The sequence below is a fragment of the Sminthopsis crassicaudata genome, chromosome 6 (assembly GCF_048593235.1).
Source record: "Sminthopsis crassicaudata isolate SCR6 chromosome 6, ASM4859323v1, whole genome shotgun sequence".
Taxonomy (NCBI): Eukaryota; Metazoa; Chordata; class Mammalia; order Dasyuromorphia; family Dasyuridae; genus Sminthopsis; species Sminthopsis crassicaudata.
In genome coordinates, this window is record NC_133622.1 from 119,835,939 (window position 1) to 119,852,967 (window position 17,029).

Consider the following 17,029-nt stretch of genomic DNA (forward strand, 5'->3'; position numbering starts at 1 on the left):
GTCTTCCTCCCCCCTTTAATGGCCCTGTGTCTATTCTTCCTCTACACCTACACCTCATTTGTATAACATGATCACAATTTTTTTTGACTGAGGCAATTAAGATTAAATGACTTGCCCAGGGTCACACAACTAGGAAATCTGAGGTCACATTTGAACTCAGGTCCTCCTGACTTCAGAGCTGGTGCTCTATCCACTGTACCACCTAACTGCCTCCATGATTAAAACTTTTACCTTAACTCTTTCACTATTTCTTTTGAGCTAGCCTATGGTTAATGTGAATCTTAAACATATAGCATTCATTTTGCATTTAAAAAATTTTTGTTCATGTTGAATTCCTTAAAATTGATTTTTCATATTGGCTTTTATATGTTAAATTTTCTGCCAAATTTGGTTTTGGTCCTGAAAAAATCCTCAAGTTCATTGGATGCCAATTTTTTTCTCATTCAAAATTATAGATATGTTTGCTGGATATGATATTTTTTTCACACGTCTAGTTCTTTTGATTGTTAGAACATATTCCAGGACCTGAGGTCTTTTGTTGTGGCTGCTGATAAGTCCTGTACAATTATAATTGTAGCTCCAGCATATTTGAATTTTGTGTTTCTTGCAAAATTTTATCTTTAATCTGGGAATTTCAAAATTTGGCAATAATATTGTATATTTTTCACAAAAGATCTTTTTGGGGTGGTGATTGGTGGATTTTTTTCCCTATTTCTACTTTCTCCTCATGTTCTATCAGTGCAGTACAATTATCTTGGATTATTTCCTGTATTATTTTGTCAAGGTTCTATTTTTGGTCACAACTTTCTAGCAATCCAATTATTCTTACATTTTATCTTCTTGATCTAGTCTCCAGATCTATCATTTTTCTTATATTTCACATTGTCCTATTTTCTCATTCTTTATAATCTGTTTAGTTATTCCTTAGTCTCTCATTCACTGGCTTCCCCTTACCCAATTCTAATTTTCAAAGAATTATTTTAATCTTTGAGTGTACCTCCTTTTCTAGTTGGTTAGCTTTTTTTTTTTTCATCTTATTTTTCTTGGATTTTCTTTTAGTTTTTCCTTAATGTCTCTCATTTGATTTTTAAATTCTTTTTTGTGTTCTTCTATAAATTCTTGTGAGATGGGGAGCCATTTCACCTCTTTGGGGTAGAAGCTTTTATGTATTTTTTTTAACTACAGTATCCTTCTTTGAAGGTGAACCCTAGACTTCTATGTTCCCATAATGTGCTTCAACGATAGGGTTTTTTTTCTTCCTTGCTGGTTTATTTCTTTAAAATAAGAGGTATTTATGGAAGCACCTCTAATTGTGGGATGAAGGATGATGCTCAAGCTTTCCTTCAGCTCTCTCCTCTGGCCAGGAACCCTAAACCTAGAGCTCCATCTTCCTGCAGGTGCCAACACCCAGCAGCATCCCTGCCCCACTCCCTGTGCACTCACCAGGCGCACTAGGATACCTGGGCCTGGCATTCCTAAACAGCCAAGGTTCACTCAGTCCTCTTGGACTCAAACCCCCATTTGACTAAGAGTCAGAGAAGGGAAAGTGTTTGAGATTCCTGCTGAGAATTCAGCCACACTTAGATAACCCAAGGGATCCCCATAAGGTGTTTCTAAGGAGCTAGCCTGCACTTCAGACAGGTTAATTCCTACCCCGGGGTCTTTCTTCAGATTTTCTCAAGTTGTATTATAAAGACCCTTATTCTGTCCCAAGCTTCTTGATTTTTCATTGGACTGTGTTCTCTTTAATTACGGGGTTTCAAAATTTGGCAATAATATTGTGTATTTTTCACAAATTTTTGCTTTATTTGTGGGGAAAACCAGGAGAGCTTGAAATTTACCATCCTCTTAACCATATTCCCAGAATTCTCCCTCCTCTTGTTACATTTTTAATCTTCCCTGATATTTTGCTGGAAAGTGACAATGTTTTGTTTTTATTTTCCTTGTCTTTTTAATTTTTTTTCTTATGTTGTAATTAGTTTTAAATAAATGAATATTTTTAAAAAGGTTTCATATGGAAAATGGGATTTTTAGCTGGGATTTGAATTCTAAGGAAACAAGGAAGAGAAGATAAGGAAAAAGAATTCCAGAGATGGAGAACAGTCAGTGAAAATTCCTGAAGTTTAGAGATGAAGTGTTTTCTTAGAAAATCTCCTCAACATAGTGGAGGAAACTTTCTTTCATTTTCTTATGTATAAATACCCGAAAAGCACTGCACTATGTCCTTTCATTTTAGATATATTACCCACTTACCTCCAATTTCTATTACAAAAATCTTTAGTAATACCTTTTAGGCAAATTATTACACATGAGTTATCTTTTATATAAAAACAAAAGTTTTAGTCTGATTATACTTACCATACAACTTTCCAGGGCCCTGTGTTATGTGAAAATTTCTAAGGTCATGGTATTCAAGGATCAATAATAACACATCAGAATATTGGGATTGAATAGATAGCATTTTACATCAGGGGACAATTTGGGAGTATCCAAGGCACTGTTATTTCTCAAATGTAATCCTCTTCATTGCTATTCTCTTCTTTCCAGTTCATTTTTATCTTCCATCTTTTTAAAATGATAAATCATAGAATTATATATTATAAAATATAAATTATGAGCAGGGTGCTCTCAGAAAAACCTGGAAAGAATTCCATGAGCTGAGGCAAAGCGAAATATATTGTGTGTAAAATAACAGGAATATTGTAAGATGATCAGCTCTGAATGGCATAACTATTTTCAGCAATACAATGATCCAAGACAACTCCTTGTGATGAATAATGCTATCCAGAGAACTGATAGTGTCTGAATGCAGATTCAAGCATACCTTTCTTAAAAAGACTACTTTTCTTAAAGTATTTATTTTGATTTTAGTTTTCTTTAACAGCATAATATATGGAAATGTTTTGCATGATTATACATGTATCACCTATATTATTCTCAGTTGGGGATGGGAAGGAAGGAAGAGAAAAAATCTGAAACTCAAAGTTTTAAAAATGAATATTTATAATTTTTACACATAACTGGGGAAAACTAAATATAATCAGAAAAATCATTTTTGCTCTCTCTTTGGCAAAATCACATAATTATAGCATTGTTTTGATCAGAAGTAGGTGTTCTTTGAGTTCAGATAAATACTGGACAAACTTGGACAAATACTTGTGTTGCCATTATAAAGTCCTGCTATGAATCAAATGTATTCCATTGTTGCTGTTACCCCTCATTGTCAGGGCTACAGTTAATTATGTAACCATTGACACAAGTATTGACATCTCCCCATACTACCTTGCATCCCTCCACTAAGGGTGGGGCCCCTGCATGTATTTCTAGATCCCCTCCTTGCTTGCAAGGCATTTCTCTCACTTCTATTTACTCTCTGACTATCCTATCTCAAGGCTGTTCTGTTAGTTCCCACAATTGATAGGCTAGAAACCAGTTCTGTGCAGTTGAGAAGACATATCACACCTTTTTCTCCTTGTACAGTTACTTAGATATTTATACTCCTCCTACTTTTCCTCAGAAACTTGTAACTTTCCTAAGGGCAGTTTCATGTCATATCTCAGTTCTACCAGAATTTAACCTCTAGCACCTAAGACAGAATTTATGTATATTTACTTTTTTTTTCTTTTGTCATGAATGACTTTGACAATCTAATGAGACCTATGAAACCTTCTTAAAAGGTTTAAAAGGGGGAGGGAGATTATAAATGAAATAAAGTATTTTTTATTTGATTATCAAAATATTATTTGAAAAAAATCATTTTTGGAAGTTAAAATACTCTGAATTAGGATGTAAAAAAGATGCTTTAAAACACCTGTTGAAGTGTTGCAAAAGTTCTATCCTTGCCAAGGAGGCACTCTTTGGGTGGCTAAAATAAGCCCTTCTCAATTCATGCATGTTTAACTTTAATATACATACAAGAAGATAGGCAATTGACAGTCCTTTTTCAGATTATTTATAAGCATGAAAATTTAAAAAGAAGAGAAGTTCAAGAATATAAAGTTTGAAATTTGTCCCTCATTAATAGCAAAATGGTTTTCTCCTTCCTTCCTCTAAAGCCAACTAAAGGCAAACATCGCAGAAGAAAGAAACCCAAGCACTTCACAAACTTGATCTTAGGATCAAATGACAGTATCTGTGCTTTGGGAAAAAAAGTGATAATCTACTAAATGGCTTCCTAATGATCTGAAAGAATTAATGCAACTTCTCTAAGTATCTCATGGGGAAAACCAAGACATTTCAAAAGGAAGGTTCACTATGTTTAATCTCATTGAAATAGTGAGATTAGGATCTATTTTATATCATGAGAAAAAAAAATGGGCATACATTTAACTTATTAAAATTGTTATATTTTTTCCAGGAATGGTCCTTAACTACTCATAATAGACTTTACTTATATCCAACTGTAGGCTAAGCAGTTAAATAGGCAGTATGCTCAAAACAAAACTAAATTAAATTTTAAATAAATAAAAATTTACTTAGGACATTTTTAGGGAAATTTCCCTGGATGACATTTATTAGAAAGGTACCAACTTTTTCAAAAACAAAACAAGCAAACAAACAAGAATAGGGCAAAATATACATTTCCATGAGGTAATAAAGTTTTGTTTAGCTACTGTAAGTCAAATTACCCATTTTAAATTCTGGAGCATTTCTATGAATATAAAACTACCTGACCAATTTTACTCTTGTTTTCTAAGAGTTGTCCTAACAGAAGGGAAAAGAAATCATTAAAACTTTGATGAATTAATAATTTAATGTCAAAGGAAAGCATTAAAAACTAATTTAAAAGGGAAAACATACAATAAGAAATTTACACTATTTACCTTAAGAGTTTCACTGAATATTTCATAAGATTCCAACAGGAAGTCAACAGTGTACTCAAGCATCCAGCTGTACAACTAGTTAGTTGGCCTGAGGTTTCTGCTTTAAGTGGAGGGCCCCACATAGACTACTATTTTTCAAAATTGTAACAAAACATTACAATTTGATTTCACAAAATTTTGGTTCAAATAAGAACTTTGGACTTATTTGTTGGAGCTTTCCATGAAGTCCAACTCTTAAGATCACATTTTTAGGCTGGATCTTACAATAAGAAAAAAAATCACAATACAACTGGGGTATTTAAATATATACATATAACAATGATTAACATGGTGCCAGATACAAAGTAAGCAGCTATTAAATACTTGTAGACTTGTTGACTGATCTGTAATATGCTTAAAACAACTTATTCCTCCTTTATTTCATTTAAAAATCTTAAAATAATGGGAAAGAGGAGAAGATAGATATAGCATTTTCTCAATTATCTCCTCCAGTAATCATGCTGGAGAAAACTCATGGACAAGCAGCAGCATCAACTTGCAAAAAAGCAAGACCTTCTTTTTATTCACACAATCCTAAAGACTAATTGGCATTATTTAATGAGTGCTATAAGCAATATAGTAGAGTTACTCTTAAAGATTCTAAAGTAATAAAATAACTTTTTAGAAAAACCAAGTTCTGAACAATTTTTTTTAAATTTTTGCTGCTTAATATAAAAGGTAAGGAGAGTGTTTTTGCTTTTTAAATTTTTTAAACCTATCTAGATAAGTGTTAGGGAATTCAATTATTCATATAGACCCAATTATGGATCAGTTTTCAAAGTCATAACCACACTGTGTGTCTTGGAATATTATATCTCACAGGATAAGCTGAAGAATTTTATTCTAAACTTAAGTCTGCTCTTATTATTAATTAAATAATTGTTATTTATGTTATAATTAAATTATTATTATCAAACCTGCTATCATGTTCTCCTTGAATTCTATAGTTCACAAACAATTTTAAATGCTTGAAGTTACAGTATTTGCAAGGTATATGAGTTCTATTTCTTATACTTCCTATAGTTTATGAAGCATCTAAAAATTGGAAATTTGAATCAAGGAGTAGTAAGATTACGGTCAAATGGTACTTTCACTATAGCATTCATGATCCTAAATATTCTAATCATAGGAAAGCCTAGTGATTAATTTAATATCAGATAAAGTTTCTGTTTTTATTTTCATGGTTGTAGATAAAAATTCAGGATTGTCCACATCTAGCAATATATCCAAATATAAACAACTTTATTCTTCATCCATACCATAAATGCATTCAATATTCAATTTAAGTGAATAATGGGGTTCAGCCTTAATTCCTTTTGTGATGAGGGATGAGGTAGTAGGTTGTTTTGTTTTCATTTCAGTTGTTTCTTTTTGGCTTCTCTTTGAATACTAACTATTGGACAATAGTATTGTCATTTAGAAACATAAAAATATTTTCCCTCAAATATTCTTCATACATAAGAAGTATGAACTTTTTAATGTTAGTGAGAAAACAAAAACTTCACAGACTTATTTTTACCAAAAAGTCATACATAATGTTCATTCAGCTACTTACGAGTCAAGGTAGAATTATAGCCTTCTTTATCATGAAGACTACTTTTTCAAGGATAATCTTTTCATTCTTGAAAATCCTACAAACAAAAAGTTGTCCATGGAAAAATAGAGATATTTTGAATACTAAAGTCCTTTATTCAACAACACAGAAATTTCACAAAAAAGACAACTTTACTGGGCAAAATTAATCTTTTTTTTTTCTTTTTCTTTTTTTTTACAATTTTGCACATGCCCCATTAAGTGATTTCTTTTAAAATAAATACAAGGTTTTCCAAAACTGTTTTTTTTCATAATTGCACAAGCATACATACACCTTACATAAATATCTATTAGAAAATTTAATAGATAACTGCACAATTCAGAAATAGGAGAACACTGTGAAAGGAGTACATTTTTTTGTGGCCCACATTTCTGAAAAATCTCCATCTTACCTGCAGTTGTGAAAATGGAACTCTTCCTAATGTAGTAGCTATCTTTTATTAACTAGAAATATAGATCTCAGTGTGAAACTGCCACATTTAATAAAAAAAACAAAATCTGCAACATTTAGCTATTATATGAGAACCAACTTTTTGATATCACTATGCATCTAACCATGATCAAAGACCCACTACGGCTTTTTGCAGAATGCCTTCAACCCTGGATGGTGTGTTCACTTAGCAACTCTATTTTTTCATTATTTTATTACAGTTATTGTCAGCATAAAGACTTTATATACGTTAGCATTAATTTTATGACTTTCACACCAGGGTTTCTGATGAAAGGAATTATTTCTTTCTCTTAGGGAATGTTTAATACTAATTCCCTATAAGTTCTGTTCTCTATTTAAGAGTACGTTGAAAGAAAAGAAGTAGGTCTCAGGGTCATGCTATCACACAGGTAAAGAAGAAATTTTTGGAAACCCATAGGACAAGGATGAAGATCATCTCCATAGTGCCACTTTGTGGCAGTGCCACACCTTTCACATAGCCAGATAGCTCAGAGAGGAAAAGAAATATGATCTGAGGGCTCCATCCATTTACAAGGTTGCTGAATAATCTTGTAGAAGTACAAACATGTTGCTAGTCCTCACTATCATTCTGCCACTTTTATCTATCCAGGTATATTAGTAAAAGTTTTTTTCCCCACTGGAATTAGCGGGAACATATTATAATCTAGGGCCATGTGGTTTTTGCAATCTTTCCATTCAATTAGCTTGTTAAGTGTACTTTTTAAAAAGTTGTCTTTAATATACACACTCATGAGACTTCAAAATTATATTCTAGATTTTCTTGGTGTTCAAAATGAAAGGAAAAAACCAGCAATAATAATGATGAAGAAACCTCTCACCTTATATAAGTATTTTGGAGTAATGAGAAAATCAAAATTTTAGTCATCAACTTAATATATAATAATCTAATGTACAAATACTTAATCTATGATGAGAAAAACAGAACCCAGAAAAGGACTATATTTATTTTAAGAAATATAAAACAGATTGCTCTACACCCACTACAATATAGTTTTATTTTGTCAAAACAAAAAATATATGATATCAATGAGCAAACATCAAAATAATGCATGCAAAAATCAAAGAAAATCTACTTTTGTCTGTTTTTAATAATTAACAGGTTTCTCTTAAACTTTTTTGAATTGACATGTAAAATACCACATTTACATTATACAAATCCATCAATTCTTTCAAAAGCAAATTTTAAAAACTCAAAAAAAATACAATATTAAAGCGCTTCAGATAATGAGTACACTGCTACTGATGACTTTGTATGGTATCATTCTCCTAAAGTATCCTGAATTGTATTTTATTTTACATCTATAATGACAATTTCTAAAAAAAATATGCAAAGTAAGTGTGCCAAATACTGTTGCAGACTATGCTCAATTTTAATTGTTCAGTAATTTGGTTAAATACTTATTCTCATTGATCCCACAATAGAAACCGAGATCCTGAGGGGGAAAAAAGTCTAAAATGAAACAGTACCATATAGAAAGCAACCAAATCAAAGACTAGAAAACATTTTATCTTTATGGTGATTTTATTGTATTTTTTCTAAAACACTGACAAGTTATACACACAAGGGATTTATTTCAAAAGATATTGCCTCCTAAGACTTGCAAGCATTTAATATCAGAATTCATGAAAACTAAGGCAAACCTTTTTGGCTTTCCAATTTAGTGTTTGTAAGTTCCTTCAATTCATAAACACATTCTATCATACACACAATGCCTCCTATGCTTTTCTGGTCCTTCAAGCCACTCTCAATTAAAACGTACAACTAAGTCTTATAAAATCCAATTGCTACTTTAATGTCCCCTGATTCTTTCCAAAACTCAGTTATTCTTATTGTCTCCAAGCAGTATTGGCAAATGAACTTCTCTCATAACCATTTAAAATTATTTTTTTTCAGCAAGTGAATGAGGTAGGAGGTAAAGGGGAAGAGATGAAATAGAAAGTCTATGGATTGAGATAACCCAATGATAGAAGGGTAAAAGGTAGAAATATCATGGTTATATGAACACTTTGTATATTTTACCTGATTTGTTCCTTTTTCTCCCCCTCTTACAAATTATGTGAGTCACTCATAATCGTCATCATTCTCTGTGATACAAACTAATTTAATACCTAACTATCATTTCACACACTGCTTATATTAATGAAATGGCTTATAAATCCATAATTATTATGGTAATGATAAACCACAAATAAAAGATAACATCAATCCTGTGGGGTACAGATTCTCTGTTGAATCATATTGAATATTTCTTATTCTATGTAATATGGCAATGTCTGCTTGGTAGCCAATGGATTAGTTGAATGATTAAACAGGAGTGAACTTAATGGGTGTTTCATCAGGGGGACTATGTTAGAAGACTATTGTTGTCAGCAGGTAGATTTAATGGAGAGAAAAAGATGTAAAAGGATAAAGAGGCATAATTGTACATCTATGATTAATTATTTGTTAATTGATATGAATGTAGCCAGCTCTGCATGGCTGCAGGTTTCAATTACCTAGATTCAAAAACAAATCTAATCACTAAATATTATACATGGAATTAAAATATTTTATAAAGTTTTGTTTTTACTATTAAAAAACCTACCCATGCTGGGCAATTAAGTAGGCAAATACAGTCAGCCATGAATTATTTTCCTAAGATATGGTACTTTATTCATTTTGTATCCTAGAAACACTTTTTTAAAATATATAACTGCATGTCCTACTACTCTGAGTGCTTCACCTTCCAGTGCAGTCAAAGGCAAGTCAACTACCCTAAGTACTTTGGAGGTATTTTCTTCCATACAGCTCTTTTGTAAGCAATGCAAGTGCATAACCACTACTCTATTATAGTGCTCAAAAGATTAATTAAAATTTTATAATGTCTTCCCCTTTTATAACAATACAACTGAAGGTAATTTCTAGACGCATCCTAATCTTTTAATCTTGTAAAACTTGGCATCAAGTCTCTACAGGAGGATACATGGCCTAACAGCATTACTGCTGCTGCTGCTACTGAACAACTGGCCAAAAAATGTGTGTGTGTGTGTGTGTGTGTGTGTGTGTGTGTGTGTGTGTGTATTTAAAGCTAGAATTTATTGCTCCAGGTTTGACTCGAGAACCACACTGTTGTGTACAAACTCTCCATAGATGCTCAGATGTGATTGTCTCCTTGTGTCTAAACACACAAAATACAAGCTGCTATCTGTACAGTTTACAGTACTGAAACACATATATTTGGAAAATGAAGTATAGATATGTACTTTGTAAAGATACATGATTTTACAGCAGGGCTTTACCCAAACTTAATTTTTTACAGCCACTTTAAAAATAGACAACTTCACTAGTAGAGCTAAGTTACATCAAAGAAAGAAAGAATCAGAATATAGCCTGGCCAATTCCCAAACTCCCAGATTTATTTATGTTTGTGGCTTGTTTTTGAGGAAACCCCTATACATAAAATGAAAAAAAAAAGTATCTGAGTATTTTCTTCAGTGGTAGACTAAGCAGTTTCATAAAACAAGACTTTAGTTTGCCATTCACTTCCGACTGCCTTGAAAATAAGATACACTACACCTTTAAAAGAACCATCGGAATGCTTCAGCGCTGGGAACAGGTGTTCTCTAAAAAAAAAAAAAAAAAAAAAAGCAAGAAAACAAGTTAAGCTTTCCTTCTAAGGCAATACAAAATGAGATTTTTTTTCTTTATACTTCAGCCATATATGTGTGCATGTATGTTTTTCTATGTGTGTATATATGTATACACACATATGTATACACACATATATACATATATAGTGAATTATAACATTTAATTTTTTAAAATGTCATCTTGGAACATTTACAAAAACCAGAATGCTGACTTTTTCCTACTTTACAGAATAAGATAAACTTGAATATATTAACAGTGGTACGAAAAAAATTCTAGGGAATGCCTTAAAAAGTAATATTCAGGGGAGTGAAGAGAGAGGGAATGACCCTGTATATGTGACTTTGGTCAGGATCATTGGATAGCCAGGCTAGAGCCTGTCTTCTGTAATGGCTTATAGGAAAATTATACCATATTAATGAGAGCATCATCTTATTTCAGGCATGACAAAGACAATGAAAAAACAATCCTATTACTTGACAGACCTGAGCTGTTTAACTTTCTATGTTGGCCTGTTTCACTACTTATATCTTATTGTAATTTATAAGATAAACCAGCTTTGGACCTCATTTCAGAGTCAATGAGATAAATGAGAATCCATGCAAAAGTATTACTTGTTTAGTTGCCTATGGAAACATTCACAAAATCAACTACTTTTTTATTTGACTTGGTCCAAAAACATCCTCACTCAAAAAATACCTGATATTGTTTTAGTTAAAAAAGTAGACATTTCAATATCAAAGGAAACATTATTTCTAAAATAGTTCTAAACTATGTTTCTGTTTGGAAATACTAAATGCACATTCTACCCTGGTAGAGTGTACTTTTAGGATCTAGTCAAGCTAGCTCTAATCATTTTGAAGGTGCAATGACAACTACTGTCATTGCATTTGAATACAATTTCAATTAGTATATGCTTATTATAATATTTCATATAAACTACTGAGAATTATGAAGAAACTAAAATATTTCAGCATTCTTAAGAGGATCTATATTTTAAGACCTTTGTAAACATAAGGGATACAGCACTGACTAGCAAATAAAGATCAGGACTTGAAGTGAGAAAGATCTGGGTTCAGGTCCCACTTCTGACATACACTGGTTGAGTGACTTTCTAAAAAGGGTTGCATTAGTCATACCTCTTAAGACTATATGAAACAAAATGTTGGCCCAAATTGGTGGGGAGAACAGACCTTTCTTGCTTGGGAGATCCCTAGACCAAGAAAATCTTACTATACTTTTGTCTTCAGAAAAAATACATAAAAACTGCTAAATCTCAAACATTAGAAGAAAAATAAAACTGAAGTCATTCATTGATACTGAAGGGAATATACCATCCTTTTCATACTGTTTTAAGAAAAGACAACAAATATTTTCCAAAAGACTACTAAAGCATGCACCAAAAATATTCACCTACTAGAGGAAGATTCCTAAATGTTTCGTACGTATTCCAGCAACTTTGTAAAGTGCTGGTTGTGGTGCAAGTGTAAGGGTTCTGAACTCCATTCACATTGTTCACATTCAGCAAAGGCGATTTCTAAACACCAAAGGTAAAGAAAAAAAAAAGGGTATTGAAGGAATAAACTTAATCCTCATTGTCAAAGTATTTAATTTAATGTACATTAAAAAGGGGGCTTAGAGATTCTCTTGTTAAATAATTGTCAATTATTCCCTGAGTAGCATCATGGATTAATTTGAATTGGTTATATTACCAGAATTTAAAAACATTCTTTCTCACTCCCCATGCTCTGAAAATATTGAGTTTAATAAATCCCATAGCATTAACTTACAATTACCATGAATTTCTGTCTGCATAAACATAATATAAATTGCAGAATTTTCATTTATAACTTAACACACAAGACAGTATATATCAGTATAATCTTCTTTATAATCCTTGTCATGTTTTAAGTATATGTGGGTGCATATGTGTGTGTGTGTGTATATGTGTGCTCATGTGCCCGTCTATATGTGATTAAGAGGCAATAGAAGGAAGCAGATAGAGAAAAAATGTGGTGATCTGAGGAAAAGTCCTATCTCTAATATTGCCACTAATAATGGATGGACAAGTCATTTCACTTCTCAATAGCTGGGAACTATGTTTATTATGAGAGTTAAGTACATCATCTGTATTGGTAGAGACAGTTTCCACACCAGGATTTATACCATTGAAGTCACAAGTCTGAGCTAAAGAGATATTTGTGCAAGAATATGTGGATAGATGGAGAGAGAGAGAGAGAGAGAGAGAGAGAGAGAGAGAGAGAGAGAGAGAGAGAGAGAGAGAGAGAGAGAAAGAGAGAGAGAATGTGTGTGTGTATGTGGCTAAAATACCATGCATGTACTTTTGTATATAAATGTGTAATACTTTTGATTATATGTGAACTTTGACATTAAATATTATGATATACATATATATGTGCATGTTTTCTAGGAGGCAATGAAATAAAAGTCAGTCCAATTCAAAATTAAAAAAAAAATTGATCTTCCTTACTTGTTCATCAGTCTTATAGGATATAAGATGATTTATCTTATAAGATAGAAGATGGTTTCTACTGGCAAGTTGTTAGAATTCTTACAAGGCACTAAGACAGTGGAATTGATAGAGACAATAGTTATCTAATTTAGCATGATTCAGTATGATTGATCTGATCCTATAAAGGAGATGTTATGGGCCAGAACTTGAAACAAGGTACTAAGTGGAATTGAGAAGACAATGGTTAAATCTAATTAAGCATTGATTTAATCCTACAACAAATAATGGTTTCCTAGTAATGTAATGATTGGAGTATACTCAGTGTACAGCATATAAGCAAGAAGCTCTCAGGACCAAAGGGGACTCTGGGAGATTGAGAAGCCAGGATTCAGTTGGGCAAAACTGGAGAAGACAGAGAAGTGGTGGCAGGCTGTCCTGTGAAGAACACAAGATCCGGAAGGCCTCCAGAAAAGCTAGCTGAGCCCCAAGTGAAGGAAAGAGAAAATAAAGGATTTGGACTTTAACTCCTGGCTGCATTTAAGGTGATTATTACACTGAACTGAAACTAAGGATGCCTCCACAAGCTCCACAAGGAGCCTGCTCCCAGAGAACATTACAATTTAGAGGACATTATAGTAAGTTTTACAGATAGAGAAATACACACATATGTGTGTGTGTGTATTTCATAAAGAAGATGTTAAAGGAATTAAGATTTCTGAAATAGTATTTTGTAACTGAATATATAAATCACATGAAAACTCATCTCAACAGAATGATTAATTAAATTTTAGTTTCTTATTAAATATATGCATTCTTTATTCAAAACAGCCATATATGCTTTTTACTAACTGGAATTATATTAGCTTTTTTTGACTTTCTTGAAACATTAGGCTGAATTAACTTTTTGTCAAATTTAGTCAATCAGCTGGAAATGAAGGTACAATGCCTGATTAAAAGGTTAATTAGATCTTTAAATATTTAAAATAATAGTTTTGAAGGGCAAAGTTGCTTGTAAAAAAAATTTCTCCTCCTAAAAGGTCCAACCAACTCTTCTTTAATAACATAGGAAAAACTAAATCATGTTTCATATATTATGTAGAGAATAAGCCAATGATGCTTGTAAATTACTAACCCATGTTTTTTGTATATTTAAATTATTTATTTAAATCTATAAAATCCCTCCCCAAAAAAATTCATCCTGCCTATCAGATGTGCATTGAGCTCACCTATACTGAACAACACTGCATTCCTTCTCCTTCTCATGTCTATTTTCATCTGCCACTTTGTATTTTACCATATTCGGAGAATGCAGAAAGAAAAATTACAGCTTTCCTCTCAAGCCAAAATTTCCCTTAAAGCCACACAAATTAGCAATAGAGAGGAAAGACAGACTAAAAATTAATCAATATATTATTAAATCCACTGTCCAATTTTATTTCAACCTGCACTGACTTCTTTAAAGCCTTGGTATATGAGCTAGTGCATTTTTTCCACAGATGGTTAATTTATGGGAATTTTGACATCACAATAGGTGAAATTATTTTCATTAGAGAAATATCTTTTCAACAATTCAATGGCTAAATACAATAAGAGAGGGGCTTCAATGCAATGATCATATATCTACCTTCTGGTGATATAAATTTGAGTCACAGCTATGTAATCAAACTCTTGAGGAGATTACATTGAGTTTCTAAATCTCTGTTATGCTTGTTGGAAATCATTCATTATCCTGAATGACAGGGAAGCCTGATTCCCCTGGAAGTTAAGGGAGAGGGTAGGTAAAGAATAGAATTGGAATTGATCAACATTGTCTAAGGCAGCCTTCAGTGCTCATACAGGTACAAATCCTGACAAACAGTATACTGGTTCCCACAAGACATGTTGAAAAACCTGTAGCCCTAGCTTCTTCTAATGAGTAATATTAAAAAAGTATTCTAGAGATCTTAGCCCAACATGAACCTTGTATGAAATGCTCTTCAATCTGGAAAGTGTTTTCTTTTTTCTTTGTTGGCTAACTTAACACAGGGAAAAACATTTCTTTTCAAAATGAAAGACAGAATTTTAAAACTATGTCAATTTTATATTTATTTACCCTCCTCCCTACATCTCTTTGCCTAACACCATAGACCTAGATCCAGAAAAAAATATTTTCCTACCTATTTCTTTAGTCATCAAGAAATATTTAACTAAACTATTTAAAACTAAAAAAAATTTGAAAGTATTTTACCAGCCAATGGTTAAATCTCAATTTTTCCCTTTTTGTGCCTCCAAAATGGTCGTGTGAAACAATTTGTTTTCTGATACAAGTAATTCTTGAAGTTAATTTATAGATTTAAATGGTTGTATATGTTGTATATGTAGCTATCATTGTAAAATATATATGTATGTGTGTGTGTGTGTATCTCACCAAAAGTGTAGCAGATCTATAAAAAATATTGCAGATTCAACTGTGGGAAGAGAGATAAGTTCATGCATAAGCAAAGGAATGGTAACATTATTATAATACTTATCTGAAAATTTAGTTATTTCTTTCAAACAAGAATCAATCAGGTCACAGTTTTTAAAGATCCAGTGATTCAGATTTGAAAGGAAGTATGATATAATGGAAAGGACAATGGATTTTGGAATTAAAGGGAACTGGATTCGAATCCTGCTTCTGTTACATTAGGAAAACATGAGCTTCCCCAGCAGTAATGATGTTGGACTAGTTGGCAATTTAAATCCATAATCCAACAATAGACCTGGTCCTACAACCTAGTTCATTTACAAAAAAGGGAAAGTCAGGGAATTGGAATTGATTTGCCTGTGGTCTTTACTGTGTGATCTTGCACAAGTTAGGTACTCAGAACCTTAGAATCAAGTATTCCTCTCAGGTTTTTCTTGAGTAAAGTGCTTTGTGAAGCTGAAAACATTACAGGAATATGCAAAAATTCTCATTATTACTGTCAAAGGTCACACATGTAGTTAATATCAGGGAATTGCTTTGAAATGTGCAAAACTACTCTAATGGACAATCATGATTGCACTAAAAAAAGTTATATAAATAAATGTTAACTATAAGTAAAATAATCACAACATATTGTCCTTTATATTTGATAATAATATAATAGCTAGTATTTATATAGTGCTTTAAGATTGGTAAAACATTTTATAATAAGATTATCTCATCTGATGTTCAATGAAACACTAAAACTTTTCATTTTACAGATGAGAAAAATGTAGCTAAGAAAATTTGTAATCTACCCACAGACACATAGCTAGATTGTGGGCAAGATTTCTAATGACTCTAGGTCCAACCCTCTTCCTAAACCTTTGAGCTGACTTTATTCATATAGTCCAAATGCTTTATGCTTATTTTTCTGTTTTCCTACAAAGAAAAATAGGGCCTTAATATGCTTAAGCTTAATAGAGAAAGTATTACTACAATCCTAATGAATACTGAAACGTGATTATTAAAATCATGTAGAGTGATATTATTTACTTATAATTAAGAAAAGTAATTAAACATATTTTGTTTATAATCATAGAAATAGACAGATAGATAGACAGATAATTGCCTCTCACAAGTTAGAGATTGTGGCACATATTTAATATAAATATTGAATGCTGAACTATTTTGTATTATGAAACCAAGTGAGTGTTAGACAAAACTGAAGAAAACAAATGGGAAACTATATAAAGTTTGTTCAAAATGTTATGTTGTAAACTATTTAGTAACTATAAAAACAAATTAAATAAAATAATAGTTATGCTCATCAATATAATATAAACTCCTTTCTTCCCTTCCTCCCTTCCTTCCTCTCTCCTGCCTTCCTTCTTTTTTCTTCTTTCTTTCTCTTTCTGCCTTCCTTTCTTTCTTTTCTCTTTCTTTCTTTCTTTCTTTCTTTCTTTCTTTCTTTCTTTCTTTCTTTCTTTCTTTCTTTCTTTCTTTCTTTCTTTCTTTCTTTCTTTCTTTCTTTCTTTCTTTCTTTCTTTCTTTCTTTCTTCCTTCCTTCCTTCCT

General features: G+C 32.0%; 1 protein-coding gene across 1 annotated transcript in view; it reads right to left on the minus strand.

The window, feature by feature from the left end:
• Window positions 1-3,815: 3,815 nt before the first annotated feature.
• Window positions 3,816-17,029, minus strand: part of CXXC4 (CXXC finger protein 4) — a 30,659-nt gene continuing 17,445 nt past the window's right edge. Inside the window, exons 4-5 of the mRNA XM_074276758.1 lie at window positions 11,973-12,092; window positions 3,816-10,530 (exon numbers count right to left, since the gene is read on the minus strand). Coding sequence (XP_074132859.1) covers window positions 10,486-10,530; window positions 11,973-12,092 — 165 coding nt within the window. The 3' untranslated portion in view covers window positions 3,816-10,485. The remainder of the gene's footprint in view (window positions 10,531-11,972; window positions 12,093-17,029) is intronic.